At 37.6% G+C, this 26,117-nt stretch overlaps 1 protein-coding gene across 1 annotated transcript in view; it reads right to left on the reverse strand.

The window, feature by feature from the left end:
• The window catches only part of LOC132115958 (transcriptional activator GLI3-like), a 340,310-nt gene that overhangs the window by 277,993 nt on the left and 36,200 nt on the right, over window positions 1-26,117 (reverse strand). The window contains exon 2 of the mRNA XM_059524402.1: window positions 1,100-1,273. Coding sequence (XP_059380385.1) covers window positions 1,100-1,232 — 133 coding nt within the window. The 5' untranslated portion in view covers window positions 1,233-1,273. The remainder of the gene's footprint in view (window positions 1-1,099; window positions 1,274-26,117) is intronic.

The raw sequence follows: 26,117 nt of genomic DNA on the forward strand, positions 1-26,117 counted from the left end.
GAAATGAAAGTGTTATATTCGTATTAGTATTTGTAGTCATATTAGTAACTTAAAATGTTTTATTAAATTCTGGTACTTGCCTAAAAAGATGTGTTTATGATGTATGTATTCAATAGATTACACCTGGGGTCGGCAACATGTGGCATGTGTGTCAACTTTGGCATGGAGAAGGATAATCACTGGCAAACTTTCCTAGACAACCCTTATGTTTGCTTTTTCCAAAACAGTAAAGACTTATCCCCCATCTATGTTCATTCCCTCCAAACCCCAAGCCCCCAACTTTAATTAATGAAGGAGAGCTTGCCATCTGGGAATGACTAACATTGAGAGAGAGAAAGTGGGGGTTGTGGGGGGTTCAGAACTCATAACAACAAATAATGATGGCCTGTTCCACAAAAAAAAGGAAATTTTTTTCTGACTTCCTGCCATATCACCAGAGGCTTTCATATGGAGTGGTTCAACAAAATAAGATCACTAATCAACCAAGACAAACACCCACACAACATTTGTGCAACTTTTTGTGTGGAGAGAAATGTTTGTTTTAACACTAATGCTAATGCCATTTTAAGGTTTAGGAGATTTTCAGCGAACCCAAGCTGTTTATAGTTTCTAGTAGGCCCAAGCTAGTCATTCTCTGGTCAGAGCTGGTCTAGATGCACAGTCAACTAGACTACAAGGTGGTATGCCTGGTTTTGAACTGGTAGACCCTCTTGGTCAAGCTGGTTAGAGTTGGTGGACTACTTCAAACTAGCATTAACACTTTAGTCACTTTAAAGTTAAATTGTGAATTGGCAGTTAGTAAAAGTGCATTTAGTTATATCTAAAATTAATGTAAATTAATTTTATCTGAATGAATTTGCAAATAACAGAATTGCAAAAATAATGACTGTTTTCAATCAGGTTTCCCACACACTCCTACTGGTCAGTCAAAAAGATATCCTGTGTCAAGTTGGTCAGGATTTACAAAACAGAGCAATGTTTGATAAAATTGACACAAATTACTCCTTTAAACACTTTAAACAGAGCATCAATAGAGAACAGAAATTAAAGCTTGAGAAGCAATCAGAAGAAAATAGAGGTTTAAATGTTAAATTTGTACCATTGGAGGTAGTGCTGGAGGCCACTGCCTTTTCACTGATTTCTGTACGGGTGGGCACGCTCTTGGTGGCTACAATGGTCTCCACTCTCTTTTTCTTCTCTGCTGCAGAACTGGTCTGTGACTGGGTTTCCATGACAACTGTGCATTCCTCAGTACCTCATCAAGATAGGATACCTGAGGGGTCACATGAGGAAGAGGTCAATGGTGGGAGATACAAAAAGAAATAAATAAATAAATACATCATTAAGAAATAAAACACATTTAAAAACAAGCAATCAATCAGTCCATACACTAAACATGACATGTGTTTTTCCAACTTTGATATATATGTGTGTGTGTATATATATATATATATATATATATAGGTAACCAGATTAATATGGAGGTAGCTTGGGATTTACAACACAGCTATTCAAGTTCGGTGTTCTTGAATGGAATGTAACAATGCTGAATGAGGAGAGGGTATGTACAAAAACAGTTAACTTTGTTTAGGGATATTTCTCAACAGCCACTAGAGTGTGTGTTGACAAAATTTATTAAAAATCCTGGTTTAATATATATTGGGTAAGTTACTTTAAAAAAGTAATTATTTACTAGTTACTAATTACATCTTCAACAGTGTAATTAGATTACTGTGCAAATGACGCTCTCCAAAAATTATTTAATTACTTATTACTAATAGCTTTCTAAATCCTATATCAAAGTTAATGAATGATACATGGACAGACATGAAACTGTTGTTTTAATTCTTTCAAATAAATAATAACTACATAAATTACTCTGGTCACACTTTAGATTAGGGTCCAATTCTCACTGTTATCTAAGTATTTACTATGAACTAACTATACGTTTGCCTCAATATACTCCTAATTACTGCTTCATAAAACTTAATAAAGTAGTTGTTGACAATTAAGTTTAAGAACTGGTTATAAATTGGGTAGGATTAAGGATTTAGAATAAGGTCTTGCAGAATAAGACATTAATATATGCTTTTTAAGTAATAATAAAAAGAGCCAATATCACAGTAATATTCATGCTAATAACCAATTAGTTAATATTGAGAAGTGGACACTAAATTGTTACCAATGTTTTTATTAACTCACCAAAGTATTTAAAGTGAGAAAAGGTACATAAAAAGCATGAATTTTAAGATTAGACGTTTATCAAAATCTAGACTTAGATTTTGATGTTAAATCCACTATTGTATTGTATATAAATGCTCTACATTCTATACACAGTATTAAGTTAAGTTACATAAGAAGCACCTTTATTTAAACCTTACTTTACTTTTTAAGGAATATTTAATCAAATTACAGTAACTAATTACTTCGAAACTAGTCACACAAATAGTTCCTCTTCTGACTATTATTAATTCCTCATTGTCATTAGGATATATCCCCAAAACCTTCAAACTGGCTGTTATTAAGCCTCTCATTAAAAAAACACAACTTGACACCAAAGAACTAGTTAATTATAGACCCATCTCGAATCTCCCTTTTCTGTCCAAGATACTAGAATAGGTAGTATCCTCACAATTATATTCCTTCTTAGAGAAAAATGGTATCTGTGAGGATTTCCAGTCAGGATTTAGACCGTATCATAGTACTGAGACTGCTCTCCTTAGAGTTACAAATGACTTGCTCTTATCATCTGATCGTGGTTGTATCTCTCTATTAGTTCTATCGGATCTTAGTGCTGCGTTTGACACAATTGACCACAACATTCTTTTGCATAGACTTGAACACTTTGTTGGCATTAATGGAAGTGCATCAGCATGGTTTAAATCGTACTTATATGACCGCCATCAGTTCGTAGCAGTGAATGAAGAGGTATCATATCGATCACAAGTGCAGTATGGAGTACCTCAAGGCTCAGTACTAGGGCCGCTACTCTTCACGCTTTATATGTTACCCTTGGGAGATATCATCAGGAAACATGGTGTTAGATTTCACTGTTATGCTGATGATACTCAGCTGTACATTTCTTCGTGGCCCGGTGAAACACACCAATTTGAAAATCTAATGGAATGCATAGTCGATATAAAAAACTGGATGACGAGTAATTTCTTACTGCTAAATTCAGAAAAAAAAAATTGAGGTGTGAATTATAGGACCTAAAAACTCTGCATATAATAACCTAGAACACTGTCTAAGACTTGATGGCTGCTCTGTCAATTCTTCGTCATCAGTTAGGAACCTAGGTGTGCTATTTGATAGCAATCTTTCCTTAGAAAGTCACGTTTCTAGCATTTGTAAAACTGCATTTTTCCATCTCAAAAATATATCTAAATTACGGCCCACGCTCTCAATGTCAAATGCAGAAATGTTAATCCATGCATTTATGACCTCAAGGTTAAATTATTGTAATGCTTTATTGGGTGGTTGTTCTGCACGCTTAGTAAACAAACTACAGCTTGTCCAAAATGCAGCAGCAAGAGTTCTTACTAGAACGAGGAAGTATGACCATATTAGCCTGGTCCTGTCCACACTGCACTGGCTCCCTATCAAACATCGTATAGATTTTAAAATATTGCTTATAACTTATAAAGCCCTGAATGGTTTAGCACCTAAGTATTTGAAAGAGCTCCTGTTACATTATAATCCTCCACATCTGCTATGTTCTCAAAACTCAGGCAGTTTGATAATACCTAGAATATCAAAATCAACTGTGGGCAGCAGATCCTTTTCCTATTTGGCGCCTAAACTCTGGAATAACCTAACCTGTTCGGGACGCAGACACACTCTTGCAGCTTAAATCTAGATTAAAGACCCATCTCTTTAACCTGGCTTACACATAACATACTAATATGCTTTTAATATCCAAATCCGTTAAAGGATTTTTAGGCTGCATTAATTAGGTAAACCGGAACCGGGAACACTTCCCATAACACCATCTACGCTAATATTAGTCTGTTTCTCTCTTATTCCGAGGTCACTGTAGCCACCAGATCCAGTCTGTATCCAGATCAGAGTGTCACTGCAGTCACCCGGATCCAGTACATATCCAGACCAGATGGTGGATCAGCACCTAGAAAGGACCTCTACAGCCCTGAAACACAGCGGAGACCAGGACAACTAGAGCCCCAAGATACAGATCCCCTGTAAAGACCTTGTCTCAGATGACCACCATGACAAGACCACAGGAAACAGATGATTCTTCTAAACAATCTGACTTTGCTGCAGCCTGGAATTAAACTGCTGGTTTCGTCTGGTCAGAGGAGAACTGGCCCCCCAACTGAGCCTGGTTTCTCCCAAGGTTTTTTTCTCCATTCTGTCACAGATGGAGTTTCGGTTCCTTGCCGCCGTCGCCTGTGGCTTGCTTAGTTGGGATCACTTCATCTACAGCGATATCGTTGACTTGATTGCAAATAAATGCACAGACACTATTTAAACTGAACAGAGATGACACCACTGAATTCAATGATGAACTGCCTTTAACTGTCATTTTGCATTATTGACACACTGTTTTCCTAATGAATGTTGTTCAGTTGCTTTGACGCAATGTATTTAGTTTAAAGCGCTATATAAATAAAGGTGACTTGACTACACCCAACACTATATATATATATATATATATATATATATATATATTAATTGTTAATGGATGAGAAATGGTAATAAAGCTCTTTTTAGGTAGCAGATGTGCTGGAACTCAGCAATCTATCTTACAAAGGAGAAAATCTCCCAAAAATCTTGCAATAATATACAACACATCTGACAGTGGAACAAAGGTAAAGAGAACAAAAAAGAGAAACAGACAGACAAACAGACAGAGTGAGTCAGAGACTCCCTTGCAACATTTATCAAATTGATATTGACACACACACACAAACACACACACATATATATATATATATATATATATATATATATATATATATATAAACAAAACAAAAAAAAAATATATATATATATACACACAAATATATATATATATATATATATATATATATATATATATATATATATATATATATATATATATATATAGGGTTAGGGTTCAGTTAGTGGATAAACAAAGGTTTGGTCAGTATAAAAACCATAGAAGTCAATGAAGAAACAAATGTGTGCATGTTAATATTTGAATAGTTTTCCCTTGTCAGTTCATTCACTTTACATCCCAAGTAAAGAGAACATGAAAAAGAATGAAATGAGAAAATGATGAGGTACAGTCTCAAAAAGAAAGAAGAAGAGAAAAGGGAATATGCAGAAAGGAATTGGAACATGAATGAACATTCATTCATTCATTCATTCAAATTGTAATATACACTTTCCTGTAGACAAGCAGATATAGCGAGCATGTGTCTACTCAAGAATGGCTGACATATCTTTTGTCTGCTCTATGGGATGGCCGGCTTTTCATCTGCACCAATTAACCCTTTGAGTTGTGTATATATTTTTGTTATTTCAGTATTACTCTAGCCAGTGTTCGTGGCCAATGAGTATGAAAAAAAAAATAATAATAATAATAGTTAAATTTTTCTTTTGATAAAAAGTGAAAACGGGTCCCACACACCCAAACACCATACAAGGCTTAAGACCAGGACCTTTTCACCCATAATCCCACTGATTTGGCCTGTGCCACCTAATCCCAACAGTTGTTCAGGAATTCTCTACACTCTTTCACTCATCTCCCCCTCAACAACTTTTTTCTCCCACTTTTTCGGTTTCTTTATTTAATTTTAATCCAACACACTGTAGGTGCAAAAACAGACATAGTTGTGATATCTTGTAAAACTCTAAATGAGATTTGTCCAATTACTAGAGCATTATTTTTAAGAGAAAACTGTGGTATAGGACACCATAGGCAAAAGTCTCAGTTTCATATTTCTACTAAGATGATGTAGAAAAAAATGGAGATATTAAGGAGATATAATTTTCTTTCCTACTCATCATGTGCTCATTAGGCTTTTGTGCCATAAGTCTGTTCATAATTTAATACTGTATTTCATACAGGTATATTTTAGTGTGTTGGTGAGTAGCAAAATGTTAAATAATTGGAGCATGAAATGAATTGATGATGAGCTTATGGCCTTAGAGTATGCACAATGATGTTAAAGCCAGCTAACTAAATGCTCAGAATTAAAGAATCTCAAAAAAAAAAAAAAAAAAAAAAAAATATATATATATATATATATATATATATATATATATATATATATATATATATATATATACAACCGATGTTTGGTGGCAGTTGTTTCCCCAAAAATAAATGTACATTATCATATTAATGCTTATTCCTTGTACTGACAGTGTCCCACTCCCAATTAGCTGTGGAAAAAAGAAAGGGTGTTTCATTCTGTTTGCTGGTCCATAAAGCGATTAACCAGGTTTTAAATACCGCAATTCTTCTCCAAAAAAAAAAAAAAGAAGAAGAATTTTAAGCACATTAAGCAAATCAATTTAACATAAATTATACGCTTTGCTGACAAAAGCAGAGAGTTGAAAGTCAGCTGTGAATGGGACATCAAAGTCATGAAACTGAAATACACTTTGAATTATTAACAAGCTTGATCAAAGTTTTAATTAGTTTACTTCAGGTGCTCCCTTTAACCTTGCAATCATGCAAACATATTCTGCCTCCAAAGGTTTTGCATGCTTGCATAATTCATCTAAACTAAAGTCAGCTTCTAAATGGTTAAGGTTTAGGATTCAGTACTGTTCACGCCAGAAAGGGCACCAATGCGTGCTTCAACACCTCTGAATATATTATAACATAATGACAATGAATTTTAGCAAAAATTCACCATGTTAAGTAGATTTAAGCAGCTGAATGTTAGGTTAAGAATGTTTATAAATGTTATCATAAAGAAGGCAATCAGATCATATAATTTTCCAAATTATGAAAGCATAAATTGACATCATCTTAGCTGCATTCCATAAATTGAATTTAACTCTAAAAAACTTTTAAAAGGTAATGCAATTGTCATTAATGCTGTTCTTTTGTTCAAAGAATTACAATGCAGGTTCTATTAATTTTATATATGTGTTTTGAAAAGTCATTAATATACGATTAATATATTATTTTTTTAATGTATTTGTTTTAATTAATTTTCTTAAAATGTTAGGTATCTCTTACTAAACAATAACTTAATATATGCCTTAACTTGGGATAATTTAAGTGTTTTTATATAGCATAACAACACCTTAAATAGAATAAAATAATCTAAGTTTTATTGAGAGAAAAAAAACATTATTGGCTAAATTTGCATTATTGAAAGTGGAAAATATTACAGTTGTATCATTTAAAGTGAAAAAATGCATTAATGTTAAACTGGTAACAAATCAATAATCAAATCATCCATCAAACTGGAAACAAATCAATTTGAGATCAGTGTGTAATACTGTAGGTATGAATCATTTCTTTGTGTCTGTGCTCTGAGAAATTTCTTTACTTTAAATTAACTTATTCATCTGTAATAAAATCTCTGCAGTGGCATCTTAGTGATCCATTGCCCCATAAACCAGCTACAAGTAAATATTAGAGAGAATGAACACCAAGCCAAACACCCTTGTCCCTCCCAACATTGTGGTCCATCGGTGAGTGTTGAGTACTGTGGGCTTCTCTCTCTCTTTCTCTCTCTCTTTCTCTTTCTCTCTCTCTCTCTCTCTCCTCTCTCCTCTCTCTCTCTCTCTCTCTCTCTCTCTCTCTCTATTACAACCACTTAAGATGCTTTAGAAGTGCCAGAGAGACTGGGAATGACTTTGAATGGTGACTGAGCCCGCCACATCTTACATTCCTGGGTAAAAATGTACAACGATGTAATCTTAATGCTTACATGGTCCCTCTTTTGCGCTTGCTGCTCAGGAGATAAGAATGGAATAAAGAACACGCTACAATACCAAACCTCCAGTGAGCATCAGCTCCTTGGCTTATTAGCTGCCTTGTTTGTTTGTTTGTTCTGCCCCAAGTTGGTTTATAAGCTGAGAGAGAGTGAGTGGGGAGATACAAAGAACAAGAGACCCAAAAGATGTTGTAAATGAAGAAGAAGCTTTTTTTCTTCCCCTAGAGCAGAGAAGTTTCTGTTGTCGCACAAATGCTTCTGACAAGACTCATTTTCATGCTGTACCACAGAGCTCCTGTCTTCTATATTCTGCATTCTATATTCTTTAAGACCAGGGATAAACAGTTTTATTTTCACTCGCCAAACACTAACTGAGGGCTTCAGAGTTTCTCTCTCTGTCAAGTGATATGTGATATTTTTCAATTAATCTCAATGGATGCGCAGCACACCTGTATTTGACATACCGTGAACTCTAGTGTGAAGGCACTGTAGCTTTGGTGAGAGCAGAGAGACAAGAGAATTTACATGTAAATTATATTCTTTTTTGTATTTTCCTGTCAAAATAACAAGAGTTCCCTATTAATACTTCAGCATTTAAGATCTACCAGTTTCTCCATTAGTGGGCAGAACAAATGCGCAAATGGCAATCTCATTGGTTGGTGCTCACCTATTATCGTCCCTGTTTTGATTTCAGCTAATCAGTTTGAACGAATGCACACAAATTTATTTATTCATGAATACAGCAGCGTGTTAATCCTTGGTGTGTTTTATACTGTTCTTATTAGTACAATTTGTATTATTATTATTATTATTATCATCATCTTATTAGTATTATTGTGTTTTTTCCCTTTTTTTACACAAACACTGAATGACCAAAAAAGCACCACCACCAGTCCTTAAATTGCTTAAAATGTCAATGCATTCAAATGGTTACCAATTTTAATTCTAATTACTAAAGTTCTAACATTAAATAATACTTGATAATCATAATATCATATTATGATACTTGACTGACTGATGTTAAGAGTGCATTTTCAGATATTTAAAAAGCTGTGCCATTTTACAAACATATACAGTATAATACATATTTACAGTCTGGCAAGTAAACTAAAATATTTACTAGCCAATGGTGATTTAGTTGCCATAAGGTGTACATAGAGCAAGCGCGGCCAATCCAAAACATAGACCTTGATATAAATGGTATCAATAATAAATTGTTAATGTGTTCAGCATTCTGCAACAAATATGTTTGGGATTTTCTATACTATTTTAAATAGTAAAGTAAGTAGTATATATTAAAATCCTGTGCATGGGTTTAGCAGGCATGTATTCATGATAGGCCTAGTATGTGGGGCAGATGTGTAAGGAACTCTAAAGCAAAAAAGACTATAGATTGTTGTAAAGCCTTGAAACGTTATCCTTTTTAAGGACTTTTGCATTTATTTTGTAGTTAGAAATATGGACTTGTTATCAATACCCCTCTGTATGTAGTTCTTATTTCTGAACCAATAATCGAAAACAAAAAATATATATTTTATATTTATAATATCTTTATTGTTCCAAATCAAACAACTGTGCGGAGAGAAATTATGTTAGTACACAAACAACCAAGATAACGTCTTGGTTATGTATGGGGTAACACTTTAGAATAATGGTCCATTGTTAACAAGTAAGTATGCAGGAATAAATAGGTAGTACTACATTAACACTTAACTTAATACAATTAACTAATAGAGAAGCAAGATTAACTAAGCAGTAAGTAGTAGCAAATTTAGGACAAAGGTAGTTCCTTATTAGATATTTAATAATTACTAAAAAAAATATCCTCATTGAGAACTATTTGTGAACTATAACCAGTTAATAAAGAATAACCAATTAATTACTAATCACAACAGTGGAAACTAATTTATGAATTTGATATCCCCCCAAATAATTCGGCTTCATTTAAAAATTGTGACTACTACTCTTACCAAAGGATGGATGTTCTATGTTTATTTCAAACTTAAACATAAATAATAAAAGAAAATTCTCTTAAAAATATGAATAATTAAGAAGTGACGCTGACAAGCTCATGATTGAATTAGTTCACAAGTATGATCTCTGCTTCATGTCAGTTCAATATGTATCCCACTCCAAAAGACCTATAAAATATCACTAGTGCTTCACACAAATGTAGGACTGTACAGTATGTGTCAGATATAAAATATGTTTTAAATTACTTAGAAATTACTAAGTGGTTAAGGTATTTTTCACTTTAAAATAATGGTCCAGATCACTAGTAGTTCCTTAGTAGCACTTTAGCTTTAAAGTGAAAAATAGATTTGCCCCTCACTAATTACTCAAGCGTTACCTTGTCAGTCTGCAGGAACTACTAGTGATCTGGACCATTATTTTAAAGTGAAAAACACCTTAACCACTCAGTAATTACTAAGTAATTTAATAAATTATTTTACATATTTTATATCTTACACATAGATTTGTGTGAGGCACTAGTGATATTTTACCAGACACCGTAATCTGGAATATGCGGTTTTGTGCTTAACACAGTATAAATGCAGTCGATGCCTTCATTAAGAATGTGAATTGTTTTTTTCAAGAGAACATCATTATTTATTATCCTACGGTTTTGTTTGAAATAAACAGAGAACATCCATCCTTTGGTAAGATTAGTAGTCACAATTTCATCTTGTAGCCGACTTATTTGGGGGATATCATATTCATAAATTAGTTTCCACCAATAACACAATTGTTCACTTTAAAGAGGTTACCGTTGTAATTAGTAATTGGTTATTCTTTATTAACTGGTTATAGTTAGCAAACATTTCTCAGTGAGGATATTTATTTTTAGTAATTATCAAATATCTAATAAAGAACTACCTTTGTACTTCACTACTACTTACTGCTTTGTTAGTCTTGCTTCTCTATTAGTTAATATTAAGTGTTAATTTAGTACTCTCTATTACTTCCTGCATAGTTACTTGTTAACAACGGACCATTATTCTAAAGTGTAACCATGTATGGTAACCCTCTTTCCCTGTAGGAGGGAATGGAGGCCCTACGTCAGTGACCGATGCAAAATGGGATATCGCTTTGATAGACCAATCTACTTCGAGTGTAAACTAAACGAGCCAATGCATATTGGCATGCAATTATTGCATCCACCTGCCGCTGATCACTGCGAGAGTATAAGAAGGCATCAGGTGCAATGCATACCAGGTTTTCGCTGGGGAGCCGAGCCCGAGACCCGGCAGCTCAGCGGCGGTACAGCAACCATGGGGGTGTGGATGTGGTGTCTCCGTTCCCTCCTTCAGGGAACGTGGGATACCATACGCAACCGAGACATTCCCTTTCAGTCGTCACTCTCGACGCCACGTCGGTGACCAACGCAAAATGGGATCCCTACCAAAGCGCCATGGGTAGTGCCCCTTCCAGTGCCCTGTGTGAGCCGCCTGCGCCCCTATTAGGTGTAGGCCGGGGCTCGGAACAAGTAGTTCCACTCACCATTGTCAAAGCACTACCTCACTGGGTGGGATTGGATAACACTGGGAAAACGTACCCATTCCACTTGGAACAAGGACGCTGCGGAAGGAGGTCTCGGGGGAAGTACACATATAGCATCCGTTTAGGAGTATATGGAGAAATTTGAGGTGATTAAAACCCTCTTGGGAAGGCAGAAGTCTGCCGGGGAAACATGGGCTCTAAGGCTATACCGTGGACTATACACATACGAGTACCACTTAGGTCTCAATATGGAACCCAGCCTTCCATGGTTCTCACAGATTCATCATGAAGGCCTGGCACCGGGACATGCAACGGGAGTGCAGACCACCTTGCAGGTTGATGTACGCAACGGCCGCTGTGTTGTCCGTTCGGACCAGCACATGCTTGCCTCGTGAGTGACCTTTGAGATGGTTTAAGGCAAGGTGCACTGCTAACAACTCTAGGCAATTGATGTGCCACTGCAGCTGCAGGCCAGTTCAAACACCTGAGACTGCATGCCCATTGTATGTGGCCCCCCAGCTGGTGGTGGAGGCATCCGTGTAAACCACAGCATGCCTGGAGATCTGCTCTAGAGGCACCCCTGCCCTGAGAAATGCAAGATCTGACCACGGGTGAGGGTTTGGCGACTGGCCGGTGTTACTTGGACCCAGTGAGTGCTGCGCTTCCACGCCCACCTCAGGACTCAGCCATAAAGCCAGTGCTGGAGCAGTTTCATTTCATATGTAACAGGCCAGGTGGTGTAAGTTCCGCTGCAGCCACCATATGCCCCAGGAGCCTCTGAAAAAGTTTCAGTGGGACCGCTGTCCTGCCTTTGAATGTATTCAAGCAGGCTAGCACCGACCGAGCACGTTCCTCTTTGAGGCATGCTGTCTGTTCGACTGAATCCAACTCCATACTGAGAAAAGAGATCCTCTGTGTTGGTGAGAGTTTGCTCTTTTCCCAGTTGACCCGAAGGCCCAACAGGCTGAGGTGCCGGAGCACCAGGTCCCTGTGCTCGCACAACTGATCCCAAGATTGTGCTAGTATCATCCAAACTGAAAGATCTCACTTGACTCTGTTGAAACTTTATCAATATTTTTTTTTTTTTTTTTTTTTTTGCCTTTCTCCAACAATTTATAAAAATAAATATAAAAATTATATATTTAATTCCGGAATCTTCTTTAATCCTTCTGGCTCTGGCCATTTTTTCCCCCCAAATCCGATAGCAAATTTCCTTATTGAATACTTCATAAATTCCCAGTGTTTTCCAAACATTTTAGAACCATTTGCCTCGCCTAAACCCTGAACCTTTTTCCGGCCAAACTATCAAAACTAACAATAACAACAATCATTTTGTGTTCAGTAATAATGTTCCTTCCTCACTGCACTCAAAGGGAGGGGCCATCAGCCACCCAGCCTCGCCCCCGGTCCTTCAAAAGCCAGGGGGGTTAAGAAGCAGAGTGTGGCAAACCGTGCTCCCCCTCGTAGGAATTGGGGACAGGTTTTCGCCATGCTCAACAACCTCCCAGGCCAGACATCAGGACTGTCCTTGATAAGAAAAGGAAGTCCTGACACTCTGTCACCCTTGCTGGTGAGGGTAGTCCCTCACGGGATGGTGCGCGCTCGAGAGCTTTTCGACCCGCCCCGTTACCCTCACAAAACTCCTCCATCCCCGCCACTTTGTGTGATTCAGGGGGAGGTGGTTTCCAGCGAGGTATTAGATAAAAACAGGAGATCGTTCTGCCAACCCTGTCGGTGCTTCAGGGCACAGCAATCTCCGGCGAGCGATTCTCCCAGTTACTGCCTGGAAACTAGCGGTGCTAAGAGGCTCGCTACCTCTACGGAGGTCTCTAGAGCAGCTAGCACAGTCGTCCCCTGCCGGTTTGCTGCTTTAGGGCACTGAGCTAGTGGCTCTAGGTGCATAAGGGAGCATTCGCCCCTTTCCCGTTACCCTCACAAAACCCCTCCATCACCACAGCTTCTTGTGCTTCGGGGGGGGCAATGGTTTTCCAGTAAGATGTTAGATGTTCCAGTGTTTCCTGCCATTGTTCAGGACATGGAACATCTAACATCCCCTTAAAAGGAAGTGTTAAAATTGGTACCACTCTCAGAGAGTCTGGCAGCATGGTACGTCTGGCGGGCATTTCTACGTGGGTATTGAGTACAGTACAGATAGGATACAGGATCAAATTTATTCATCAGCCTCCACGTTTCAACGGCATGGTCTCCACTTCCATGAAACCGGAGCTGATGCAGGTACTGTCTCGAGAGCTACAGACTCTTCTGGGCAAAGAGGCCATAGAACATGTTCCTCATCCAAGAAGAGAGTCATGCTATTACAGCAGATTCTTCCTTGTTCCCAAAAAGGCTGGGGGAGTGCGCCCAATCTTGGGTCTTCGAGGTTTAAACCATACAGTCAAAGCGTTCAAGTGAAATACAGTATGTTAGGAAAGAATGAGTTTAAGTGAATGAAAATGTGAAATCCCAAATTTACAGCAATACGTGAAATTGCATAAGCATGAACAACCATCAATCACTTAATTAACCCTCACATTGAGTTCCTTAATAAGGTTAAAATTATATTAGATAGGCTACACCATTTCAGCTCAGAGTCTGGAGATAAGTTACTTGCATTGCCTGTGTAAAAGGGGGTTTCCAGAGGTTGCTGATTGGCAGGAAGTTCAGTAATAGTTTGAGAGAGGTTTGGGAAGCCCGTTGTTGGGAGTTGTCTGAAAATGCGTAGTTGTGGGTGGGTTGTAGTTTTAAGCGTGCACTCGAGGTCAGACTCAGAGATATGGCGTTACAAAACTTAACTCAGAACTCTCAACGCAAAAGAAAATACACTAAAGTAAAAGAACAGAAGTAAAGTTTGAAGAGACTACGTGGTGTTTCTTCTCATCATGGCTAAGTAGCAGCAGGCATGCAGGCCGAGGCACACTGGAACAGTGCTCAAAGAACACAGAATGTAATGACAAAAAGCATGGCTTAGAAAAAAGCTAAGAGCAAAAGCTAAGAGCTAAAACTAAAAGCAAAAGCCAAGAGTAAAATTTGATGGTGTCCTGAGTATTTAAACTGGCCTTTCGGCCACACCTCAATTATCTTGACCAATTAGATATTGTCTTTGCTTGGGGTGTTGCAATGTTTCTCCTGCCAGTTCATAAATCATATGTTATCTTATCAATCACGTGGTCCGAATTTTCCTGCTCTTGCAGGGTATAATTTTGGACATGATTCCTATAACATGAATATGATACATTTGACAAATAATTGATTGTCAGAAATGTTTCAAGCAAGAATATTCAAACACACACATACTAAACATGAATATGAATCCTTAAGCTATTCAATAGTTATTAAAAAAGACATACATAATAAGTGATTAGAAACGTGATAAACAAATGTGTGGGTTACATACATGAAATGGAGTTAAGCAATGGAGTGAAATTCGTTTATAAGTCTTTTTGAGTTCATTTTGGTGCATCTACTTCAGTAAAAGACAGTTTCTGTGTCATTCTTTGACATAAGGACATTCTGTGGAGACCAGAGGTTAAAAGGTCCCCTTAAAGGAATTGCAGTCTGGTTCTTTTCTTCTAGGTGGGGGGAAGTCAATCCAAAGAGATTGTAATCATGATTAATATCATGGATTTACATGTGATGGTCATGCTGTGCATCTCTTTGACCATCAATCATGATTACTTGCCCCAAATTTGACAATCTCCTTCCTGAGTTGGAATTGTCAATGTTTCCTAATGGTGTTCATGTTGACAGCTGTTCTGTAAAAGAGTTAGTTGTTTAGCTTGCTTCAGACCGGCTGGCGCATGGATTTTATTCATGAACATCCTATGTCTTGAGACTTTCTGTGGAATTCGGCTCCTCATGTTTCAACAAAGCTCTCGATCGAATCTTAAAACGTCTGATTCCGGTCTGATACCCTACACAGATCTCTGCAATCTCTGATGTAATCAGCCTGGTTTCCTTTATATTAGCAATGTTTTGGGTGGATTGTTTGGATACATTTGCTTCCTGGATCATTAGACTAAAAACTTTTCTGGAGTTTACAAACTTCAAATGATCTGATAGCCAACAGAAAAGCAAAATTGGGTTGAAGGGTAAGAATAAAAGTTTTGCTCCAGTAATTTTGCGTTAACCACGTTAAATTATTTTAAAGCGTTAAGAATTGTAAAATGAATTGCATGCGTTAATGTGTTAATGATGACAGCCCTAATGTGTGTGTGTGTGTATGTGTGTATATATATATATATATATATATATATATATATATATATATATACAGTACAGACCAAAAGTTTGGACACACCTTCTCATTCAAAGAGTTTTCTTTATTTTCATGACTATGAAAATTGTAGAGTCACACTGAAGGCATCAAGGGCTATTTGACCAAGAAGGAGAGTGATGGGGTGCTGCGCCAGATGACCTGGCCTCCACAGTCACCGGACCTGAACCCAATCGAGATGGTTTAGGGCTGAGCTGGACCGCAGACAGAAGGCAAAAGGGCCAACAAGTGCTAAGCATCTCTCGGGGAACTCCTTCAAGACTGTTGGAAGACCATTTCAGGTGACTACCTCTTGAAGCTCATCAAGAGAATGCCAAGAGTGTGCAAAGCAGTAATCAAAGCAAAAGGTGGCTACTTTGAAGAACCTAGAATATGACATATTTTCAGTTGTTTCACATATATATATATATATATATATATATATATATATATATATATATATATATATATATATATATATACAGTACAGACCAAAAGTTTGGACACACCTTCTCATTCAAAGAGTTTTCTTTATTTTCATGACAATGACAATGGAAATTGTAGATTCACACTGAAGGCATCAAAACTATGAATTAACACATGTGGATTTATATATGGAATTATATACATAACAAAAAAGTGTGAAACAACTGAAAATATGTCATATTCTAGGTTCTTCAAAGTAGCCACCTTTTGCTTTGATTACTGCTTTGCACACTCTTGGCATTCTCTTGATGAGCTTCAAGAGGTAGTCACCTGAAATGGTCTTCCAACAGTCTTGAAGGAGTTCCCCGAGAGATGCTTAGCACTTGTTGGCCCTTTTGCCTTCTGTCTGCGGTCCAGCTCACCCCTAAACCATCTCGATTGGGTTCAGGTCCGGTGACTGTGGAGGCCAGGTCATCTGGCGCAGCACCCCATCACTCTCCTTCTTGGTCAAATAATCCTTGATGCCTTCAGTGTTACTCTACAATTTTCATAGTCATGAAAATAAAGAAAACTTTTTGAATGTGAAGGTGTGTCCAAACTTTTGGTCTGTACTGGTCTGTATCAAAACAAACGTTACATATGTAACCCTGGTTCTTCGAAGGAACGAGACACTGCGTCGAGAACGATTGGGGAATGCCTCCAGCATGACGTCTCTGAATAACGTGTGTAATCAGTCCAATGGAAGAGCGAGAAGTCATAGGCGGGAGACGTCAGAGACCAGGAAGCATAAAAGCATGAGCGGCGAAGCCGGTAATCAGGCTCAAAGGAAGCAAGCAGCGGCCAGAGATGCCGGAAGTTATATACATAACCTTATACGTTCCTCTTTAGGAATTCAAGCCGCATCGAGAACGATTGGGGAACGAGAATGCCCACGCCGCCAGACTTTCAAATCTCTGCCTAGTGTGGAAGAGCACAGGTAAAGCAAGAGAAGGAGACAGGAACCTGACAGAAATCGGGGACAATCCATCCAATGGCCAAACTTCAGAAGGAGTGATTCTTGACCCCCAGGAGAGGGGAGATAAGAGGACTCGAGGCTTAGAATAGCATCCTGATCACCGTTTAGCATAAGCTTCTTCTGACCGGCTTCTCTGGAGACCTCCGTAGAGGTAGCAAGCCTCTCAGCACCGCTACGTTTCCGGGTGGTAACTGAGAGAAGCGCTCGCTGGAGATCGCTGCGCCCTGGAACACCATCAGGGTTGGCAGATTGATCTCCTGAGGGCACTGAGGAGAGACAGGCACCGTGTAATGCGTTGTACACCACTCTTCCCCAGATGGAGCTGGACCTCAAAGCGTCCTAGGCCTTAGGCGTCAGGACGTTATGATGAAGACTATCCAGCGAAAACAACGGTCCTCAGAACTGCTTTCCACTAGAAGCCTGTGGCCTGGGAGCGCCACTCTGACTCTAGCATCTGCGGAGTACAAAAGTGACACCCCCGGCATGAGGGGCTGGAACACGGTTGGGACTGCTCCGCCCAGCAGCCCCTGACCGCCTCAACCTCCTCAGAGGAAGAGATGTAAACATGTGTTCTCACACAAGAAATTACATCCCTAGAGCCCCTGTACATCTAACTTCACATAGTCAGATAAATATGTCATTTTATTCCTCAGAATTAAATGTAGTCAACAACCAGACGAGTCAACACGGTCTGGTGTAGAAAAACTCACATAAAAACGAAACCATGTAATACACGCGTTGCCTCGGCAGCGCGCATGTCTTTTTTATTTTATTCTTTTTTTTTTTTTTTTTTTGCTACTCAGTCACACAAACAACATCAGAGAAATCTCCTCAGAGAAAGATGAATGCTGCAGTGAGCTCTGCCTCCGAGGACGAAGAAACCGCAGTGCAGGTTTCCAAGCTTCGAGAACGAGCTCTAGATTTAGTGAACTCGCGTGGAGATAGTACGAGCCGTCTCCAACCCGTTCGCCAGATCATGTGCGATTCCCGCGATCGCGGTCGCCGCCGTGCCTCAGCAGCAGCATGACCACAACTGCAAGATCGCATGCACAGACACACTCCTCGGAGCGTGCCCGGCGAGAGAGCATGCAGCAGCAGTGAGCTGTCTCAGAGGGCGAAGAAACCACAGTGCTGGTTTCCAAGCCTCGAGAACGAGCTCTAGATTTAGTGAACACGGGTTGAGATAGGACGAGCCGTTTCCAACCCGTTCGCCAGATCATGTGCGATTCCCGGGATCACGGCCCGGCCAGAGCGGAGCGCTTTACAGCGAGAAAAGCACAATCAGCCCCCCGAGAGCCGACTGCGTGAGCTCCACTCTTCATTAATGCTGCTTATTATAATATTAGGCATAATATGTTTGTGTAACTGGTGCTTGTGCAACTAATGCTTGTGCAGTCTCCTCAGAGAAAGACAGTCAGCGTGTCGTGCCCTCTCATCGGGGAGAAAGTACCGCAAATGCGGGCTTCCGAACCCCCAAGAGCGGGCGCCAGATCTGGTGGTTAAGGAAGAAGATAGGGACTTGCCCGTCTTACATTCCTTCTAGCAGATACGAAAGCGAATCCCGCGAGCACAACCACCGCTCCTCCTCGGCGAAAGCGGGGCTGGCACCACGAGAAATGCCAGTGAAGGCTCCCTCCTCAAAGAGAGCCTTCTGAGAATGAAGAAAAACTCCCTTGAGAGCTGACACTGCACGCTTCACTCTCAAGCAGACAACACACAAGCTTTTTTTTTTTCTGACAGGGAAAACACATAGCCTGAATGCTGCCTTGCCCAAAACTTCTCTTGAATGAAGCTTTGACATTGTCGTTTATCAGTGGACAAACGACACTAAATAAGACTCACAAACAGATAGCGACTGACACACACACACACACAGAGCGCTTGCTGAAAACAGAAGGCTGATTACCGGCTTCGCCGCTCATGCTTTTATGCTTCCTGGTCTCTGACGTCACCCGCCTATGACGTCTCGCCCTTCCATTGGACTGATTACACACGTTATTAAGAGACATCACGCTGGAGGCGTTCCCCAATCGTTCTCAATGCAGCTCGAGTTCCTGAAGAGGAACAATATTTTCCTAAAACCAAATAGGGATTATTAAACTGTCAAAATATTTGTGAGTGACTTAGAGCACAGAAGATCTATGTCAGATGAAGAATCTTCTACAGCCACTGTGCAGGTTTCTCTTGCTCACAAAGAGAAACCTGCACAGTAGCTGTAGAAACATGTGAAGACTTGTTTTTAAATAGTAAATTTTCCACTGTGGTATAAAATGAAGAATAGTGTTCTCAGAAAAAAAGGTATTTTCAACCAGGATAACACACTACCCCATGGTGCTAAACAGTTTGAAAATGTGTTTCTACAGACACTGTGCAGGTTTCTCTTTGTGAGGTTTGGTTAACTTTCCTTAATAAATCTTCATCTGACCAAGATCTTCTGTGCTCTAAGTCACTCACAAATCTTTTGATAGTTCAATAATCTCTATTTGCTTTTTGCAAAATATTGTTTGTTTTGATGCCTTTTGCAAAACATTTACTGTTTCATGCTTTTCATCTTCAGAAAGATATTTCTTTCTCAACCTATTTCATGAGAGCTGTGACTTGCTTAATAATGTGGAACAACCTCTTTAAGTAGGGTTTCCATTTACCTAAGAAGACCTGGCAAACTATTGACAAAGCCAGTCTGAGACTGATACCAGGGCCCTGTTTCTAAGGAGGTTCAACCAACTCTGAGTTTAAACTTGAACTCTTAGTTGACTTACCCTGAGATGGGACACTCTGAGTTTTCGTTTACAGAACAGCTGAAATGAGTTGGTTTAATCAACTCTAAATTGACTGACTCTGAACTAAGCGCGTGCACCACAACTATAAAAAGCCATTATCGACGGAGTGATGATATTACGATTCACCATGGCAACAGCTCCCGCCAAAAAGCCGTCTGCATACCTCAGACTCGTTACAAATGTAATTCTTATCAGTGTTATAATATCACAGGTGAAAACTGGCAGAACAATAGATTAATTAACTAATAACTAATCATTTTATGGTATCTCATGGGCAAAAAATATGTATAAAATAATAATATTAATAATAATATTTTAAGTGCATTTTTCTTATTTTATCAAATGATCTGCCAATAGAGTAAGAAAAATACAGCAGTGGCTATTTACACTAAGTGAAATAAACATACTTTCTTAGCGATAGGTCCTATTTACAGTAGGCTAAGTGCAAGTAGCTCTAGATGCTATTTAGAGTTACAAATGATCTGCTCTTATCATATGATCGTGGGTGTATCTCTCTATTAGTTTTATTTGGATCTTAGTGCTGCGTTTGACACAATTGACCACAACATTCTTTTGCATAGACTTGAACACTTTGTTGGCATCAATGGAAATGCATTAGCATGGTTTAAATCATACTTATATGACCGCCATCAGTTCGTAGCAGTGAATGAAGATGTATCATATCGATCACAAGTGCAGTATGAAATACCTCAAGGCTCAGCACTAGGGTCGCTACTCTTCACGCTTTATATGTTACCCTTGGGAGATATCATCAGGAAACATGGTGGTAGCTTTCACTGTTATGCTGATGATACTCAGCTCTATATTTCTTCGCGGCCCGGTGAAACACACCAATTTGAAAAACTAATGGAATGCATAGTCGATATAAAAAACTGGATGACGAGTAATTTCTTACTGCTAAATTCTGAAAAAACAGAGGTGTTAATTATAGGACCTAAAAACTCTGCTTGTAATAACCTAGAACACTGTCTAAGACTTGATGGTTGCTCTGTCAATTCTTCGTCATCAGTTAGGAACCTAGGTGTCCTATTTGATCAAAATCTTTCCTTAGAAAGCCACATTTCTAGCATTTGTAAAACTGCATTTTTCCATCTCAAAATATATCTAAATTACGGCCTATGCTCTCAATGTCAAATGCAGAAATGTTAATCCATGCATCAAACTACAGCTAGTCCAAAATGCAGCAGCAAGTGTTCTTACTAGAACCAGGAAGTATGATCAAATTAGCCCGGTCCTGTCAACACTGCACTGGCTCCCTATCAAACATCGTATAGATTTTAAAATATTGCTTATTGCTTATAAAGCCCTGAATGGTTTAGCACCTCAGTATTTGAATGAGCTCCTTTTACATTATAATCCTCTACGTCCGCTACGTTCTCAAAACTCAGGCAATTTGATAATACCTAGAATATCAAAATCAACTGCGGGAGGCAGATCCTTTTCCTATTTGGCGCCTAAACTCTGGAATAACCTACCTAACATTGTTCGGGAGGCAGACACACTGTTGCAGTTTAAATCTAGACTAAAGACCCATCTCTTTAACCTGGCTTACACATAACATACTAATATGCTTTTTTATGCTGATACACCATATCCAGTCTGTACCCAGTTCAGAGGGTCACTGCAGTCACCCGGATCCAGTACGTATCCAGACCAGATGGTGGATCAGCACCTAGAAAGGACCTCTACTGCCCTGAAAGACAGCCGAGACCAGGACAACTAGAGCCCCAGATACAGATCCCCTGTAAAGACCTTGTCTCAGAGGACCACCAGGACAAGACCACAGGAAACAGATGATTCTTCTGCACAATCTGACTTTGCTGTAGCCTGGAATTGAACTACTGGTTTCGTCTGGTCAGAGGAGAACTGGCCCCCCAACTGAGCCTGGTTTCTCCCAAGGTTTTTTTCTCCATTCTGTCACCGATGGAGTTTCGGTTCCTTGCCGCTGTTGCCTCTGGCTTGCTTAGTTGGGGTCACTTCATCTACAGCGATATCGTTGACTTGATTGCAAATAAATGCACAGACACTATTTAACTGAACAGAGATGACATCACTGAATTCAATGATGAACTGCCTTTAACTATCAATTTGCATTATTGACACACTGTTTTCCTAATGAATGTTGTTCAGTTGCTTTGACGCAATGTATTTTGTTTAAAGCGCTATATAAATAAAGGTGACTTGACTTGACTTGACAGAAAAAATGTACAGTGAAAATCGTGATATATTTACCATATAAAAGTAGCAGTTCTTTGCAACAGGCTAAGTGTAAATAATAATTACATGCTAGTTGTACTTTAGTTTTATAGTTTTCCGTGCCCAAAACATTACTGCCTACACCATTGAAGCCGTTATTCACATGTGTCGTATTTAACCTTATGTGTCGATGGAGGGCGGAGCTACAGTAGATTTGCACTTAGTAATGGACACTCATTAAGATTATTTTTATTACCACACTGGCATATAATTTTACTTAAGTAAAATGCACTTAAAGACTAAGTATCGTATATCATTTTCTTATATAGAAAATCAATCTTTATTTTATTATTATTTTTTATATATATATTTGTATTTGGGGAAAAAAAAAGGTAGAAAAAAAAAACATTTAGTAAGAAGAGCATTTTTTCCAGCGTGCATCAATGAAGTGTTTAAAAAGGGGGAGGAGACCGAAAGAAACTCTGGGTTTATCGAAGAAAACCTGACTAGGTTAGGTTCATAGACTAAGTTACTACGGTAACTGACTCTGAGTATAAGTTACCTCTCTTTCAGAAACGGGCTTGACTAACCCTGCTTTCTTGGGTTTGACAAACCTTCCATTCTGAAACAGAAAACCTAGTTTCCCCTCATTTCACTTTTAACATACAGAGTTTTCACTTAACCTCCTTTGTGAAATGGGCCCCAGTTACCTGAAAATATGTGAGAAACAACACAAACAAAAATCTGACTCTTTATTGTAAAGAAATCCTATTGATATGTCACTTGCATAATAAATTGGAATATGGTGTGGGAAGACTCATTTAAAAAAGTAAGTAAGCAAATCACATACTTTAACCAATTTATTACGTCAAAATAAGACTTAAAATGGTCTGAAAACATAATCTTTAGGAGATTTTAGTGAGTAAATCAGCTTGTTGAAATTTAAAGTAAATTTCAGTTTCTGTAACCAGTATTTATACTAATACCCTAGACTTAACAACTACCTTATAAACTATTAATAAGCAGCAAATAAGGAGTTAATTGAGGCAAAAGTCATAGTTAATGATTAGTTAATAGTGAGAATTGGACCCTAAAATAAAGTGTGACCATATATATATATATATATATATATATATATATATATATATACATACATATATATATATTAAAGAAAACTATTAAAAAGGATAGCTGAACATAAGTTAACAAATAAAATATTTTGTTTAAAATGTCACTGCCTTGAGAAATGAAGATGACCTGATCGGCTGAGAAAAACAACAGTAGTTGATGACAGAAAAATACATGTCTGTAAAATCACCAACAACCTCCAGAAAGCTGGGGTGATGCTCTGTTAATCTACAGTCCGCAGGAGAATTTGATACAGAATTAACAGAAGCTACACAGCAAGATGCAAACCTCTGCTCAGCACCAAAAATAGAAAGGCAAGAATCTTCACAAATATGAGCCAGTAGAGTTTTGGAACTAAGTTGATGGACTGATGAGACAAAGATTAAACTTTATCTAAGTGATTGAAAAGTGTGGAAAAAAAGGGAACTGCAAATGATCCTAAGCATACAACCTCATCTGTAAAGCTTGGATGGCAGTAGCAGAATGAATTTGGAAGGGTAGAAGAAGAGACTAAAGACAGAACCCCCCCCAAAACAAGCAAAAGTTGGAATTGGCTGCATTAAAGGCTTGGGAAAATCATTTCAAAGCATAAAACCAAGAGTCTGGTGATGTCTATGGGTTGCAGACTCACTGCTCTGATTGCATGCAAGGGATCTGCAAATAAATATTAGCTTTTAATCTATTACATCTGCCTTAAATTCAACTGTTTCAATACTTATGCTCACATCAAATAGTGGGATGAACTCTAAAAATGCTGTCCTTTTCATTTGGTAAAAACATGTATGTGTCGAAAGACCTAATTAAAAAAATGTGACATTCTATAGTATTGTCACATATTCATCTTTTAATTATACTGTATTTGCAAATGTCTTAACTCCACAGCAGAGTACACTATTTTGGAGGGCGCAATATATATATATATATATATATATATATATATATATATATAAAACCACCACTATTTGGTGCCAAACAGAAAATAATTAATAAAAATCTGAATATATAGTCATTAGTGTTACGGATCACTCGGTGACAGAGGAGTAACAGATGAAAGATGTAGTTTATTAAATGGACACAAGCAGAGGAGCGGGAAGGGAGGAGTGGATGGGTGTTGGGATCCGTGCCGGGAAGGAGGGTACCACACACACGCACCGTGGGGTCTTTAGGAAGATCTTGGAGGTAATCCTTGGAGAGAAGACGGAAGAAGAGACTTCGGAGGTTATCCTTGGAGAGAAGGTAAAGAGGAGTTAGTCCTAATAGTTAGCGCAGGAATGATCTTGTCGCGAACGTGACCTGACAATGACTGAGTGCGTGTGTGTGGCTTTTGTGGTGCTGAGGTGGATGAAGGTGATGCGGATCAGGTGGTGATGATTAGTACTCAGGTGAGGGTGTGCGCCGTGATTGTGTGGAGGAGGAACCTGGCGTGTTTGTGACAATTAGCCTATATATATAAATTTAACTCTGAATATACACTTAGAAGTCTGAATATATAGAAGTAAATCTTAATATATAAATTTAACTCTGAATATATGCTTATAAATCTGAATACATAGAATTAAATCTGAATATATACATAGAAGTAAATCTAACTATATACTTATAACTCTGAATATATAGAAGAAAATCTGAATATATAGTTATAAATCTGAAAATATAAATTTACATCTGAACGTATAGTTGTAAATCTCAATATATAGAAGTAAATCTGAATATATACTTATAACTCTGAATATATTAATGTAAATCTGAATATATACTTATAACTCTGAATATATTAATCTAAATCTGAATATACGCTTATATATCTGAACATATAGAATTAAATCTTAATATGTAAATGTAAATCAGAATATATGCTTATAAATTTGAATTAGGGATGGCATATAATATTAATCAAACAGCAACAACAAAGAAATCACTCACTGCTCTTGATTAAAAAGCTTTTGTAACTTTAATAAAGAACAATCTTCAATTTATACAGTCAAATATGCGATGCTGTTTTACATTTGATTACTTTATTCAATTTCTGTACCTAAAAACTAATGCTAGTTTTTCCTTCCTGAACCTTCCTGAAAAAAAAAAACCCACTGTTTATTTTATTCATACATACATACATATAATACTCTACTGTATTTATTTGTGCTGTTGCTCGTAGTTAGATAGATTTTTTTTTTATTATAGTTTCTCCTTAAACATAGCACATACCCAACCATACCGAAACCGTGACTCTAAGACCGTGAAACAAACCGAACCGTGAAAAAGTTTAACCGTGCCACCCCTAGTCTGAATATATAAAAGTAAATCTGAATATATAAAGCGTCTTACAAATGAGAACAATAGAAGAAATCAGACAAACAAGAGAACAACAACAGTATACAAGTGCCATGACAAGTCTCAGTTAGTCTAGTACAGAATTTTTTTTTTTATATATATATTTATATATTCAGACTTATAACTATATCTTCAGATTTACATTTATATATTCAGACTTATAACTATATATTCAGATTTACATTTATATATTCAGACTTATAACTATATATTCAGATTTACATTTATATATTGAGAATTATAATTATATATATATATATTAAATTATATATATATTCACAATTTACATTTAAATATTCAGGCTTATACCTTTATAGTCAGAATAATATTTATATATTCAGACTTATAAATATATATTCAGATTTGCATTTATATATTCAGATTTACATTTATATATTCAGACTTATAACTATATATTCAGATTTACATTTATATATTGAGAATTATAATTATATATATATATATATATATATTAAATTATATATATATTCACAATTTACATTTAAATATTCAGGCTTATACCTTTATAGTCAGAATAATATTTATATATTCAGACTTATAAATATATATTCAGATTTGCA

The sequence above is a fragment of the Carassius carassius genome, chromosome 35 (genome assembly GCF_963082965.1).
Source record: "Carassius carassius chromosome 35, fCarCar2.1, whole genome shotgun sequence".
In the NCBI taxonomy this organism is placed as follows: domain Eukaryota; kingdom Metazoa; phylum Chordata; class Actinopteri; order Cypriniformes; family Cyprinidae; genus Carassius; species Carassius carassius.